General features: G+C 39.7%; 1 protein-coding gene across 4 annotated transcripts in view; it reads left to right on the top strand.

Moving 5' to 3' along the window:
- Positions 1-15,600, top strand: part of LOC127622341 (protein furry homolog-like) — a 163,094-nt gene that overhangs the window by 98,099 nt on the left and 49,395 nt on the right. For all 4 annotated transcript variants that reach the window (XM_052096418.1, XM_052096417.1, XM_052096420.1 and 1 more), the window contains 15 exons: positions 3,394-3,548; positions 3,670-3,769; positions 3,890-4,058; positions 4,433-4,701; positions 5,030-5,170; positions 5,378-5,546; positions 5,661-5,745; positions 5,878-5,990; positions 6,870-7,020; positions 7,321-7,424; positions 8,499-8,681; positions 8,949-9,144; positions 13,060-13,181; positions 14,197-14,384; positions 14,468-14,562. In XM_052096418.1, the coding sequence (XP_051952378.1) occupies positions 3,394-3,548; positions 3,670-3,769; positions 3,890-4,058; positions 4,433-4,701; positions 5,030-5,170; positions 5,378-5,546; positions 5,661-5,745; positions 5,878-5,990; positions 6,870-7,020; positions 7,321-7,424; positions 8,499-8,681; positions 8,949-9,144; positions 13,060-13,181; positions 14,197-14,384; positions 14,468-14,562 (2,240 nt within the window). The remainder of the gene's footprint in view (positions 1-3,393; positions 3,549-3,669; positions 3,770-3,889; positions 4,059-4,432; positions 4,702-5,029; positions 5,171-5,377; positions 5,547-5,660; positions 5,746-5,877; positions 5,991-6,869; positions 7,021-7,320; positions 7,425-8,498; positions 8,682-8,948; positions 9,145-13,059; positions 13,182-14,196; positions 14,385-14,467; positions 14,563-15,600) is intronic.

The following is a 15,600-nucleotide window of genomic DNA, read 5'->3' as shown; positions in this document are numbered from 1 at the left end:
TAAGTAGTTTGAAAGTATCAAACTCTAGATCTGTATATTTCAAATAATTTCATAAAAAAAACTAAATCCTGAAACGTAACTAATTTATTCTCAACTTTCTTTGGCTAAAATTGGCATAAATAAATTGAGGTCGTACACGTTCGACTCGACTGCACATCCTAGCAATAAAACTGATTGTGTGGTGCAGTGCATGCTTCTTCATTTCACACAATGCATCTCCGGGGCATAATAAACACAGGAGCAGATTTACAGTACTGAGGATGGAGACTTCAGTGGGAGAGATACAGGTTAGCTGCCTTTTATCTCTTCGCTTCTCTCACTGTCAGCTGAACCAGTGGCAAAAGCGAAAGAGTGTGAGAGTGTATGCGAATAGAAACTGAACGGCAGCCGGAGAAAATAATATTTTTGAGATTTAAAACTTCAGCATTCAATTTGGTTATATGAATAGTGCTTATAATGCATTGGCAAAAAAAAAATTCCCCTCTCCCCATTTCTCCCCAATTTGTAATGCCCAATTCCCAATGCGCTCTAGGTCCTCGTGGTGGCTTAGTGACTCGCTTCAATCTGGGTGGCGGAGGATGAATCTCAGTGGCCTCCGCATCTGAGACCGTCAATCCATGCATCTTGGTGACTTAGGAGACTAGGCTGGAATCACTCAGCACACCCTAGATTCGAACTCGCGATTCCAGGGGTGGTAGTCGGCGACAATACTCGCTGAGCTACCCAGGCCCCCAGAAATTTACACTTACGTTTAATGAATTGAATCTGCCCATTTGATTCTAATATTTTTTTTAAAAGTCCAATAAAAAAACACTAGATTTTTCCAAAATTTTTATTGCAGCCTATCTACTGATTTTATGGCACATATAATGTATCAAAGATTTAGACCTGTAAAAAAATTATAATTTAACTCTATACTCAAAAAACGTAACATATTTAACATTTATATTTAAGTAATTACCGGTAAAATAAATGATGACTAACAGAAGGTTACTGTTCACAACTCCGGTTCTATGAAACATCGAGTGGAGAGATCCACCTATGGGAAGGGCATCTGTACCTAACCTCTGCAGAAGCATCCAGTTGCACCAATTCTGGCTAGGCAGACAGAAGCGTGTGTTCTATTGCAGGTAAGGCCAGCCCCTTACCTGGGTGCAAGATGCAGCCTTAATTTAATTTAATTTAATTTAATTTGACCAATTGTCACACATTATACATACATTTCTGCATATACATGGTGAAATTATTTATTTTTCACATATCCCAGCTAAGCTGGGGTCAGAGTGCAGGGTCAGCCATGATACGGCGCCCCTGGAGCAGATAGGTTCAAGGGCCTTGCTCAAGGGCCCAACAGTGGTGTCTTGGTGGTGTTGGGGCTTGAACCCACGACCTTCTGATCAGTAACCCAGAGCCTTAACCGCTGAGCCACCACTTGCCCCTCATGGGTGAGTTTTGAGGTCTCCTGGAGAGTGCAATCCCTTGGGTTCAAATGCCAAAATAATAGCTTCCACAAGCCAATGTGAGAGTCATTGCTTGGAATTGGGAGGCCTAAGAGATGAAGAGCTGATCGCTCTTCCGAAAGGTTCTAGTCCCATCCATGTACACCTGAAGGGTACGCACAGGACACAGATCATTCAGCCTCTGATCCTCTGCAGTGGAGAACGGAGGAGGGTGTAAAGGAGAAAGTGTCATTGCCTCACAGGCGAACGCTATGAATTATTTAGGCATATATGCCGGGTTAGGCCTAAGAAAAACCTTATACCCACTAAGAGAGAATTTATGTGCACAAGAAATGAACAGAGAGTGCATGCAAATCACTGATGTTTAGCAGATGCTAAGGCCAGGAGCAAAGCTGTCTTAAAAGACAGCCGTTTTAGGGAATTGCTTCCCAGGGTCTCAAAAGGCTGCTGAGATAGAGCATCCAGCACCATGGAGAGGTCCCGCTCAGGAACAGTTCTCCTAGTAACTGTGAGTGAACAGCGGGCACCCTTCATAAATGTATGAATGAGGGGGTGCCGCCCCACCACCCATCACAACACCCCTTTGAACACTCGCACTTACAGTCACATAGGGACCATGTGGAGAGGGCACTAGCATTCTGTATAGTGGCAACCACACGTGGGGGGAGCCCCATTGGGGGGAGCCCTCACAGGCCAAGCCCAGAGAGCCACCCTGTCCGGGTGAGAGTGACAAGTCTCCCCATTCGCTTGAGACAGGAGGTCTGTATGTAATGGGAGAGGCCACGGCTGGGCATGCAAAATAGGAATGATCTCTGCCAGCCACAGAGCCTTGGGCCACCTGGGTGCTATCAAAATTAGGAACGGGCTCTGCTCTCTCACCCTGGCCTTGGTGGGGGCAATCAGGCACTGGGGAGGAAATGTGTAGAGCAGCACTTTGGGCCATGGAGGGACTAATGCGTCCACACCGAGGGTCGCGTCCTCTTCCTTTAGTGAGAAGAACATTGGACAATGGGTGTTTCAGTGCGATGCGAAGAGATCTACGGTTGCCTGACCGAATCTCTCCCACAGCATGAAAGTCCAATAATCCAACTGAGCTGAGAGTGAAAACAGAGGATGCGAGAAGCGAATGTCAACTGAGGAACAGCAGCGTGTGCAGGTCCTTGTATGCACCTATGTTAAGGGGCGTGCCTTACCTGGCATAGGTCATGCGCTTCTGTCTGTCTACCCAGACTTGGTGGAATTGGATACTTCTGCCGAGATCATGTAAGGATGCCCTTCCCATTGGTGGATCTCGAGATGATGAAAGGGAGCCAATTTCTAGTAATTGTATACAACATTTAAAGTAAATATATTTATATTTTATTGTTTTATGTACGATGTGCCATGATTTATCCCAATTAATGAAAGAAAACTGCGATTATTTGGTAAAAAAAAAATTTCATTGATTCACAGCCCTAATTTTAAATATAGGTCAACAGATTTATCAGATTTATTTTATTTTTGCAGATTAACTGGTACCAGTATGGGTAAAAATGAATGCAGATTGAGAGCTCATACATTTAAAAAAATAAGTCCCTAGTGTATTTCTGGCTATATAGTAATTTTTGTAGTAATTTATTTTGGTTTTTTTTCTTTCTTATTTTAAATTTTTTATGTTGGTTGTACACATGCACTGTAAACTGCACCTGGGATTTTTGAACATTTTCACATATTTTGTAGTCTCTATGGGTCGCCCCGTCACAGGCATAAAGAGCTATATAAGCATAAAGTATTTATTTTTTTTATCACATTTTTAAAACTGTTGGCAGATTATACAGAAACCAGCTTATTTTTTCCCACCTTAGTTATCATCTCTGCAAAATCCCTTACCGGTCAATTAAATTTCCAAAAGAGGAGGTGAGACCTATTAACTGTGATATGCATGTGTGCTCAGGTTCATCAGTTGGGCTGTGAGGCAGTGATGTTGTTGTTAGAGCTGAATCCAGATCAGAGCAATCTTATGTTCTGGGCTGTGGATCGCTGCTACACAGGCTCACGCAGGGTCGCTGCAGGCTGCTTCAGAGCCATCGCTAATGTCTTTCACAACAGGTACACACCACAATGTTCCTGTGATTAATGGCAACAATCCTGCAAGTGACTGTATTTTTGTCTATCTGTATGTTTAAATGTAGTATATGAATAGATTTCTTCTGTTTGTTCTCTTTTGCAGGGATTATCAGTTTGACACAGTGGTTCTGCTGAATCTTATTCTGTTTAAGGCTGCAGACTCTTCCAGAGACATTTATGAGGTCGCCATGCAGCTACTGCAGGTGAATAAATAAATAAAGTTTCGAATATCCAGACATTTGATTAGGGGTTGTTAATGGATATAAAATTTGAATTGAATTAATTACATGGTATTCATTAACTAAATTATGCCTGTATTTTAGATACTGGAGCCAAAACTGTTCCGTTACGCACATAAACTGGAGATCCAGCGTGCTGATGGGGTCTTGTCTCCAGCCTCCCCCCTCCCTCACCTGTACTCTGTGTCCTACTACCAGCTCAGTGAAGAACTTGCCCGGACTTACCCTGAACTCACTTTGCCCATCTTTTCAGGTACAAATACAGAAGATAACGGTTAACAGAAAACCTGGAAATATCAGGACATTTTTTAAATTGTGATTTACAGGTCTGGAAAAGGAATGGAAATTAATAAAACATTTCAAAATCATGGAAATTCCTATAGTGAATGTCCTGTAATTTTCCTTGTTGTGCTCAGATCTAAAATGTTTATTTGACAAGAAATTGCTATTTTTGAGTGTTATCTCTGTGGAAATAAAAATCCTTCAAACAACTGGGATTGGTCAATGCCAAAAATAGTTGAAACCCTGACATATGCTATGTTCAGAATTGCATACCACCTTAGCCATTCTGTTTAGATGAGATTTCCACCAGTGTTTTGAGTTAAATGAGACCGATTCTCATTACAGAGGTGAGTCAGAGAATGCAGACAGCACACCCTGGTGGCCGACAGGTGATGCTACATTACCTCCTGCCCTGGATGAACAACGTGGAACTGGTGGACTTCAAGCCTTCAGCACGACGTCAGGAGGAGCCTTCAACCACAGAGGAAGAGGAGGATGTCCATGAGAGAGAGATGATGATGATGAACAGCCGGCGTTGGCTGAGAGGAGAGGGCTGGGGCTCTCCACATGCCACTACCATGATTCTCAATAACCTCATGTTCATGACTGCAAAGGTAAACGTATACATGCAATCTGTGTGTTAACTGTGGTACAGAGTTTCCAAGGTCATGACCATTTATTTTTTTGAGAGTTGAGATTTTCTTTGCGAAGCACATTGTGTTTGTTTAGTTTTAGCACTAAATTAGCTTGTTACTTTTACTTTAATTCCAAGCATACTGTAGGTGTCTGACATACTAATGGAAAAATTGTGTTTAAATCATAATTATAATCATGAACCATGGGAAAAGTGATGGAAATTCATTTGTCAAAATATGTTGGATCCCTGATGGTACTAAGATGTACACATTTAAACCCAACCTTGTCTTCATTACTTTTTTGCAGTATGGAGATGAGTTTGCATGGTCAGAGATAGAGAACGTCTGGACTACTTTAGCTGACAGCTGGCCTAAAAATCTCAAGATTATCCTGCACTTCCTCATCAGCATGTCTGGAGTGAACAGTGAACCAAGTCTCCTGCCTTATGTGAGTGATGGCTATCCCAGCCAATCAGAAAAAAGATACCCATTGCCTGAGCAGATTGACTGCTATTGAGGTTTTGGTTATATTACTTGGCATTAGTGCTATTACTTAAACTTTCTTTGCATTATTATTTAATTGTTACAGGAAACTAAACGTGCTGCTGTGTTTCTTAATGTGTAGTTAATGTACTGTTTTTCATGTGTTTTGCAGGTAAAGCGTGTTGTGGTCTATCTGGGCAGGGATAAGACGATGCAGCTGCTAGAGGAGTTAATGTATGAGCTGGAGCTGACAGACCCTGTATGCTCAGCTGTTACTCACATGGATAACCCACCTTACTACCGCATCACTTCCTCTTACAAGATCCCCTCTGTTACGTCAGGTATATACCTTTAACCACTCTGATTATGTTTCTCAACATTACCAGTAGTAAAGGTGAAATGTGTATATTTTCATTCTGACTGTCAGTGTGTTTTATATGTTTACCTCTTATCAGGATCAACATCCAGTTGTAACACTATGGTCCCTGGACCTGATGGACACCATGACAGCAAAATCAAAGACCCCAACATAGAGGACAAGTAAGAGTTAAATTATACATAGGTTGTGTTGAAGAGGAAAAGTTCAGTATGTGTGTATCTTTCACATTTTGTTGCCATCATACACTATTATAATTTAAAAATGAAACTGAAACATTCTGTATGTGTGTGCAGTTACACTCATTTGGACATCTACAGTGGTCTGAACAGTAATCTGAACAGACAGCATCATCGACTGGAATCCCGTTACAGTAGCAGCTCAGGTGGATCCTACGAGGAGGAGAAGAGTGAGTACATTAACATCACAAACCAACAGATGATCCCTTCCTCATTTACATGAACCAATATCATACCTGCCAACACTCCCGATTTTACCGGGTTTCTCCTGTTTTTATACCCATCCTCCCGCTGTATTCACGATTTACAATTTCTACCGGTAAACCCACATCCACACTTTGTTCATGACTTGAGAATGTATTAGACCTGTAGGTTGGCTTGTGGTGTGTTAACTGACCGCCTTAAAAGTCCACACATTAAACTAAAACTATGGATTTTTTTTACTAAAAACAGAAGGTTCAATATACAGTATATATGTTCAATAAGGTGTACAAAATTACACAGATCCAACAATGTATGAATACGATCACTGAGTCATAAAGACAAGAAGTACAGGTGAAGGAATTTATTGATTTATTTTTTAAAGTAAAAAAAAAATTTTTAAACACATATAAACCAACACAGATTTATACATAAATAAATATTTAAAAAAATTATCTTTTATAAGTCATGGATTAGGGAAGTTCTCAGCATCCATCCATCCATCCATCCATCTTCAACCGCTTATCCGAAGTCAGGTCGCAGGGGCAGCTGCTCCAGCAGGGGGCCCCAAACTTCCCTATCCCGAGTTCTCAGCATATAAGAAATAATATACTCTTTACACAGACACATATACATTTATGTTTCGGTAGTTTACTCTGGGTTCCAAACCTGGAAGTGTGAAAAGGGTCTATAGGAGATAAGTCAACACTGGAACGAAAACCGCATTTCATGGGGTCTTGAACACACAGTCCTTCAATAACAACCCAACAATAACGTGGTGTTAAGTTCATGTGTTTTTCTCTTACAATACATGCATTCAAAAATTAACCTGTTGTTTCTCCCTGTAGGTGACTCAATGCCCGTTTATGCTAATTGGCGTCTGAAGGTTATGGACCATAACCGGCCTGAGCCCCTCCCTTTACCACCCACTGGTGGCTGCTGGTCACCTCTGTTAGATTACCTGCCTGAGACCACCACCCCTGGAGTCTCCCTGCACAGGTGACACACATACTCAATGTGACGTAAATGAGGAATTCTTCACACTTATGTCCTCTTTCAGAACTAAACTCAGACCAGTTATGTGGACCAAAAAGTGAACAGAGTGAAAAATAACTTTATCTTTACATTCACACATCAGTGTGCTTTCATGGGGTCTGACATCATTGGGGGCCTTTAAATATAAGACAAAATTCTTCTGAACGGCTCTCAGACCATTTGAATCAAACCACAAGGATCAGTGTTGTTTATCTCCTCAATATTTGGCCGCTGCATGAAGCTCATCTCATGAACTCTTTACAGGTGTAACATTGCAGTGATCTTGCTGACTGACCTCATTGTAGACCATGGGGTCAAAGTGGAATGGAGCGCATACCTTCACCTGCTTCTGCACGCCATCTTTTTAGGTAACAACACACCTGGACAATTATCTAAAACAGTGGTTCCCAAAGTGTGAGGCACACCTCCCAAGAGGGCACTGCATGGGAGGCGCAGGGAGATGGCAGGATTCGAGAAATCCATTTAAAAAACACAAGCTGTATTATTATTATGAGAGTAAACTTTTGAAGCATGCTTTCAATCCAATTGAGTGTCAATAGTGCAATTGATTGATATATTTTAGTTGAGTCTGTAGAGGACATTAGTGAAGAGAGATGGCTGCCATGCCAGTTTGTTTTGTTTTTGCACATTTTAAAATAATAAATCCATTGTTAAATACTCTGCTTTTGTGAGAACAGGGTTTTTCCTGCATTGAAAATATTTCGGCAGCCGCCAAAATGAAATTTCGGTCTGCCGAAGCAAATTCTATGACATTCAAATTAATTTAGCTTTTGCCTTTTTATAAGCACTACATATGCTTCTCATCCCGAACGTGGATGAGTGCAGGATGCTTAAAGACTGGTTTCACGTGAGTGTTGTGCGATCCACCGAGAATCACATGCGAGACGTGCTCTGCTCCATCCTACTGTATCTTTGAAGCAAGCTGGAGCAGTTGCGTTCCACAGCATCAACCAGCTTCGCTCGATATGTGAGCTCCGGTGACAGGATAGTGCAGAGTGGATTACATGACTGTCATTTAACTGGGCTTCTCTCAATATCATGGCACAGACGACAAAATGTTTGCAACCCATTTGAATCCTCCATGAGAATTTTCTATTTTAAAGTGCTAAAGAGCAATTCAGCCATTGCAAACGGCTACAGCACTTACATTCTGAACAGTTCTGACAAGGGAATGGGAAAACCCCTGCTCTTCACCAGCATTAATTCAAGACTTTTCACATCTGCAAATCAACATCACCCTTACTAACATTTATTACAGTAATCTGTAATAAATGTTAGTAAGGGTGAAAATTGTTCGATTAGTAAAGGGGGGCTTGACTGAAAAAGTTTGGGAACCACTGATCTAAACCATCACCATTGAAAACAAGTTAATTGTAGAGTATGGCTTCTAATGTTGTGTGTATTTGTGTGTGTGTGTGTAGGTTTAGATCATCAGCACCCAGAGGTTTATGAGCACTGTAAGCGTTTACTGCTCCACCTGCTGGTCGTACAGGGAACCAACAGCAGCGTCCAGTCACTGGCATCTGTGCTGCTGCGGAACCGTGAGCTTAATGAGCCCAGGGTTCTGACAGTAAAACCTGCTCTTCAAGAGTTTAACCTCACAGGTACATAAAAAACAATCAGATAGTCAAGGGATAGTCTTTTTCCCTCATAGGGAATCCAACAAAAAAAGACTACACAATTTTGAAAGCGCCATTTGTATTTTAGCTATTTGGTCTACTTAGAAAAGTTAAAATGCCAAAGGTTAAATTTCCGGTATCAGTCACAACAAGCTTGTGGTCGGTTATTGACAATGGCCTTGAAATTAAATATGTGCATCCCTAGTTGTAGAAACTAAGAATAATGTAAAAGTGTGTTTCTTTATCTCTTAGGTGTCACAGAGCTGATGCCAGACCACCAGTCATCTCCAATGACGGACTCTGGCCTGAGCTCCAGCTCCACATCATCTAGCATCAGTCTGGGCAGCTCAGCGCTTCCTCTCCTGCCCCCAACCCTTATCAGTGAGGTGGACCTGTCTGCAGAGCAAGATGAGAAGGTCAAGAACCTCATTGAATTCATCAGCTCAAGGTGAGGGTTTACTACAGGAAGAAACAACAATTTGTTTCTTTCTGCTTTTCTTTTACATTTTAAATTTGCTCACTGTGGCACACAATAATATGCAGTCCTTTATACAATCCTCATTCCAAATATTTGTATTTGCTGGAGAGGTTACTTCAGGAAATTTGACCATGTAATAACATGTCATGGAAAATGTCAGTGCATTTTAAAACTGGGATTGTCATGGAAAGATAAATAATTAAATAAATAAATAAAACATTTGAAAATGACTATATAATTTTTTTTCTAAAATATTTAATTAGCTACAAAATGCTCTATTTGAGTACAATCTATATAAAAATATATATTTTTAATCCCTTTTCAGATTTTGTTCATTCAGAAGTCATGGGAATTAATTTGGTCAAAATGTGTGATAATCCTGTAATAAATGTACTCTAAGTTGCTTTGGATAAAACTTAAACTAAAAAAAAACTTAAGGACAGTTAACAAGTTTACAACTTTTAAATGTACTCTTTTCATTATAGGCGTGCAAGAAAAATTTACAAGAAACGCTGCATAACAGGAGAAATTGTAAACACAGTGTAAAAGTAAAATAAATCAAAATCTAATAAACAGAGATATTAAGAAATAATAGTATAAAATAAGAAAAAGGCAAAAATTCTTATTAGCTGATGTACAGTAGGTATTCATTTTTATCTAAACCAAGTCTATCTAGAAAGTTATCTAGAAATTATTATCTATAAATTATCAAGTTTATCTAGAAAGTACTCAGTGTATGTCAAACAATTTGTATGTATAGTCATAAACCCCTTCAGATGGAGTCCTGGGCATGTGGCGTCCTCTTGCGGTTCATGCTGAGCAGCGCATCAAGATTAAATTATTTATTAAAATTCAACTTACAAAGTTTGTCAAAATGATCGCTCGCCAAATGTTGGCTATATATACAGTACACTTGAAACACATCACAGAACAAAGCAAAAATTTTCGAAGTATCTGAATCATCATGGTAAAACATGGTAGAGGTAGATGTTTGATTCTCCCATATATAACCTATCCATCTTATTTTGTGCGAAGCCTCTGTAATTGTCACTTAATTAACACTAATTATGGGTATTTAAAGAAAAGAAAGAAGATCGGCCAGTTATGGTCTTAAGCTGGTGTATACATGCATGAAGTTGAGCTACAATCACATTGTACAATCGTACTGGAAATATTACCAGTGTCTTTAATATTAATCTCCATGTTGTTAACCTGTTACGTTCATTTGGAGCACCCACATGTGTGACTCGCCTCAATCCGGGTGGCGGTGGATGAATCTCAGTTGCCTCCGTGTCTGAGACCGTCAATTTGCGCATTTTATCATGTGGCATGTTGGGTGTATTACCGTAGAGACGTGTGGAGGCCCATGCTTTTCTCCGCGGCATCCATGCACAACTCACCAAGCACCCCACATTACAGCGACCACGAGGAGGTTAACTCAACGTGACTCTACCCACCCTAGCAACCGGGCCAATTGGTTGCTTAGGAAGCCTGACTGGAGTGGTGTTGATCATTCTTAAAGTGTGTAGAATAGAATAGTTCATAATAAAAACTTGACCCTTTAAATGGGGCTGGGTAAAAATATCGATTTTCCTGTCTTTTTTGAAAGACCTGATATTGATTTTTATAATCCCTAGATCGATAGAACACCTAAAAGCCCTAGAATATTTTTTTTTACTCTGTACAGCACCTTAAGACACCTCTGCAATGGTTGCTGGAGTCCTGTTCTTAAAGATTAATATTTTAGCACTTGTTCTACTTCTCAATGTACATTTTAGTCAGACGTTTACATACACCTTAGCCAAATGCATTTAAACTCCGTTTTTCATAATTCCTGATGCTAAATCGTAGAAAACATTCACTGTCTTAGGTCAGTTAGGATCACTACTTTATTTTAAGAATGTGAAATGTCAGAATAATAGTAGAGAGAATGATATATTTCAGCTTTAATTACTTTCATCATATTCCCAGTCGGTCAGAAGTTTACATACACTTTGTTATTGTTTGGTAGCATTGCCTTTAAATTGTTTAACTCCACAAGCTTCTTACCTGGAATTTTAGCCCGTTCCTCCAGACAGAATGCAAATGCATTTTCAGTTCTGCCCACAAATTTTCTATCGGATTGAGGTCAGAGCTTTTGTGATGGTCACTTCAGTACCTTGACTTTGTGCTTGGGGTTCCTAATGATTGGGGTTCCTAATGATGCCATCTATTTTGTAAAGTGCACTAGTCCCTCCTGCAGCAAAGCACCCCCACAACATGATGCTGCCAACCCCATGTTTAACGGTTGGGATGGTGTTCTTTGGCTTGCAAGCCTCTCCCTTTTTCCTCCAAACATAACAATGGTCATTATGGCCAAACAGTAAAATTTTTGTATCATCAAACCAGAGGACATTTCTCCAAAAAGTAATATCTTTGTCTCCATGTGCACTTGCAAACTGTAGTTTTGGAGCATTGGCTTCTTCCAAGCTGAGCAGCCTTTCAGGTTAGGTCGATATAGGATTTGTTTTACTGTGGATATAGATACTTGTCTAGCTCCAGCTAGATACTTTCCTCCAGCATCTTCACAAGGTCCTTTGTTGTTGTTCATTTGCACTTTTCGCACCAAACTACGGTCATCTCTAGGAGACAATGTGTCTCCTTCCTAAGCATTATGATGGCTGTGTGGTCCCATGGTGTTTATACTTGCCTACTATTGATTGTACAGATGAACGTGGTATATGAAGGCATTTGGAAATTGCTCCCAAGGATGAACTAGACTTAAGGAGATCTTGGCTGATTTCTTTTGATTTTCCCATGATGTCAATCAAAGAGGCACTGAGTTTGAAGGTAGGCCTTAAAATACATCCACCGGTACACCTCCAATTGACTCCAGTTAGCCAATTAGCCTATCAGAAGCTAATTGTCTAAAAGCTTGACATAATTTTCTGGAATTTTCCAAGCTGCATAAAGGTACAGTTAACTTGGTGTTTGTAAACGTCTGAGCTACTGGAATTGTGATATAATCAATTAAAAGTTAATCAATCTGTCTTTACATGACATGACAAATTTTTCCAACAATTATTTACAAAGTAGATGTCCTAAATCACTTGCCAAAACTATAGTTTGCTAATATGAAATCTGTGGAGTAGTTAAAAAATTAGTTTTAATGACTTCAAACTAAGTGTATGTAAACTTCTAACTTCAACTGTAAATACTTGTAAATATTACAAATTATGCATGTAAATGATAAACATGTAACAATATGCAATAATATATATGCAATTTCATAGTAAAGTATTTATTGAGTGAAAGCATTGAATTTTGAAATAAAAAAACCTAAAATGTGACTGAAATTTTTATTTTTTTTAAATCTTATTTTCTCAATATACCAAGTTAGACGGTTCACTGTATAATAATGAAAAAAACATTTTTTTTCATATGCAAGCATAATGGGCATAACTGAAGTATACCTGAAGTATATATAAATCAAGAGCTTGTGAATCCGTATCAACACCTAGCCCTACCTTTAAATAATGTGTGTTTGTGTTTTAAATACCAAACATAATTTGTTTTTGTCAAGTTTCCCTGGAAACATTTTTAATGTATTTTTATTTTTAAGTTATTGTATTTTTTCCTCTGCCTGCAGCCATGTCTAACAAGAAAGGGTATTGTTATCTTGCATGTGTGTGTGTGTGTGTGTGTGTGTGGGTTGGTTTGTGTGTATGTGTGCTCTGTCTGATCTCTGTGTGTTTCAGAATGTTTGTTTTATAGTGTGTTCATAAATAATGGTTGTTCAATAGATAGCTTGAGCTGTGTTGCATGTTTTGCCTTGTTTTGTTCTGTGTTTGACATTTCCTGTTATGTCACTTTCTAACTCTTAACTCCCTGTTGGTTGGCCTGTAGGAAGCGGGGTCCACTGTGGAACCATGAAGATGTCTCTCCTAAAAACCCCAATATCAAGAGTGCTGATCAGCTTAGTGTATTCCTCTGTCATGTTGTCAATGTCTTCAAACAGACACCATCAGGTAAGAGGAAGTCTTTTACATGACAAAAGCTAATTTGTTCAAATGCTTATTCTTGTGTTCTGTCCGTTTTATGTATATTTAAAATTGTTGGTCGATGTACACATGCACCAGATGAGCACCTTTGACTGTTGCGCTACTTTCTGTATTTTAAATATCTCACCATGAGTACCTCATTTTTAAGATGTGTAAAATTTACCTAACTTTTCATATGCAGTAGATCTATGTCAGTTTTAAAACAATGGTGTAAAGGATCTCTGTTCGTCTGGGAAAGGAGGATGCCGGAGTCGGATCCACATTCAACAAGACTTTTAATTAGACAAATATTTAATTAGGCTCTTCCCATATCTCCCTCCCACTGATTAGGCAACGCCGAGCATGCATTCTTATGGCCCGGCCACACCCTCCTCCTTGTCACACTCCTCCACGGCCCGGTTCAGGCCGGGGTGCTATCCGGACTGGCTTACACCCCCCTCCCCCCCACCCCATCTCTGGAGGGGAGACGCTGCCATTCCGGCCGTTCCACAATCTGATGGTCTTCCCTGCTCGAATTTGAGAGAGACAAGGGTGTGGGAGGCAGAGACCGAATGAGCGAGTGGGGGATAGAGATTGTTTTGTTTTCTCTCTTCTTCGGTTCCGGCAGGCTCGCCACCCACCTAGTCCTTAGCCGCTCCTTTGCCTCTTGGCTGACGGCAGCGACGGGTTCTCCCAGACAGCATGCCCTTCGTCTTTTTCCTGGTGTCGGTACCAATGTAAAAGATCTCTGTTTATCTGGGAAAGCAGGACGCGGGAGCCAGTTCCACATTCATCAAGACTTTAGTTAGACATGCTGAACTGAAATCATAACATTACAGACGTCGACACAGCTCCGTGTGTCTCTCTCTCGCTGGCGTCGCTAGCTTACATAGTCACTGCATAATATGGGCAACCAGCTTCTTCTGTATAATGTAGTACTTGAAGGAATACTTAATGTTTCTTGTCTTTCTTCTGATGCATGTTCTCTCTGGTTTTTTATCAGGAGTTCAGTTGGTGCAGGAGATGAGTGAAGTTGCTCTGCAGACCGCTCTGTCCTGCTCATCACGGCACTATGCCGGTCGCTCTTTTCAGATCTTCAGAGCATTGAAACAGCCACTCACAGCCTCCACCTTGTCAGATGTGCTATCTCGTCTGGTAGAGACTGTGGGAGATCCAGGAGAAGAGGCTCAGGTATGCTAGAAATATTTTACTGTTGGAGAAGTACCGATAGGACAGCAGCAGTCATACTCAAACATTTCATCTTTTCCTCTCAGGGTTTTGTTATCGAGTTGCTTTTAACTCTAGAGGCTGGGATAGACACTCTGGCTGAAACGATGAAGAACTACGACCTGCTCACTGCACTCTCACAGTAAGACATACTCTTACACAATGTGGCCAAATATAATACAAGCAGAAAACTATAGTATGTGAACCCTTTGGAATGAACCATTTATGTATAAATTTGTCTTAAAATCTGGTTTGATCTAATTTAATGAACAAACACAATCCGTTTGAACTACTAACACAAAAAAATTGCTTTGTTCTTGTACATATTAAATACATCATTCAAACATTCACAGTGTAGGTTGTAAAAAGTATACCCCTAGGTTAATGAAGTAATTAAAGGTAATTTGAGTCAATTAATGCAAAGAGATTAATGAAAAGAAATTGGTGGTGTGGGTTACTACTTTGACTTATAAAAAGCACTCAAACATTTTGAGTTTGGTATTCACAAGAAGCATCTGCTGATGTGGACCATGCCTGGCAAAAAAGAGATCTCAGAAGACCTACGATCAAGAAATGTTGCTTTTTAAAGCTGGAAAGGGTTACAAAGTTATCTTGAAGAGTTTAGGTACAGGGACTGAAAACGGTTCAAAGATGGAAAACTTTATTTTTAAATGCTGGTAGCCGGTTATAACAGGTAACAAGAAACCAAAGGCTGAATGGTTTATAACAGTTCATTTTTGTAACTACTGCACATCACGTTGCCTGTAAAAATTAAACATGTGCTTTGATCCTGAAAGAAACCACTGCATCACACATTTCTTTGCATAGTTGTCCATTGTGGATGTTGCATTCTGTGAATGAAGACCTTTTAACAACTATGTATAATTACTAAATATACATGGTTAATCCAGATATAAGGAAAATATAATGCTAAAAAGCATATTTCTTTGTTCTTTCCAATTCTTAACTGAATTAATGTTAGATATGATGCATAAATGCAGATTTTATGCTGCTAGTTTTGATTGACAAGCAGATCTGTAATTAAAATTATACTTAACTGTTAATTAACTGTATGCTTGTTATGATTTCTCTGCTGATAAACCCACCTTACATGGAAAATAAAATGTTGCTTATTTTTGCTTATTTTGGTGAAGCAAGTGGCTTATTTGGAGTTTATTTT

Source organism: Xyrauchen texanus, chromosome 28, assembly GCF_025860055.1.
Source record: "Xyrauchen texanus isolate HMW12.3.18 chromosome 28, RBS_HiC_50CHRs, whole genome shotgun sequence".
In the NCBI taxonomy this organism is placed as follows: domain Eukaryota; kingdom Metazoa; phylum Chordata; class Actinopteri; order Cypriniformes; family Catostomidae; genus Xyrauchen; species Xyrauchen texanus.
The sequence above is the reverse complement of the archived record's forward strand: the minus strand, read 5'-3'. Positions and strand labels throughout refer to the sequence as shown.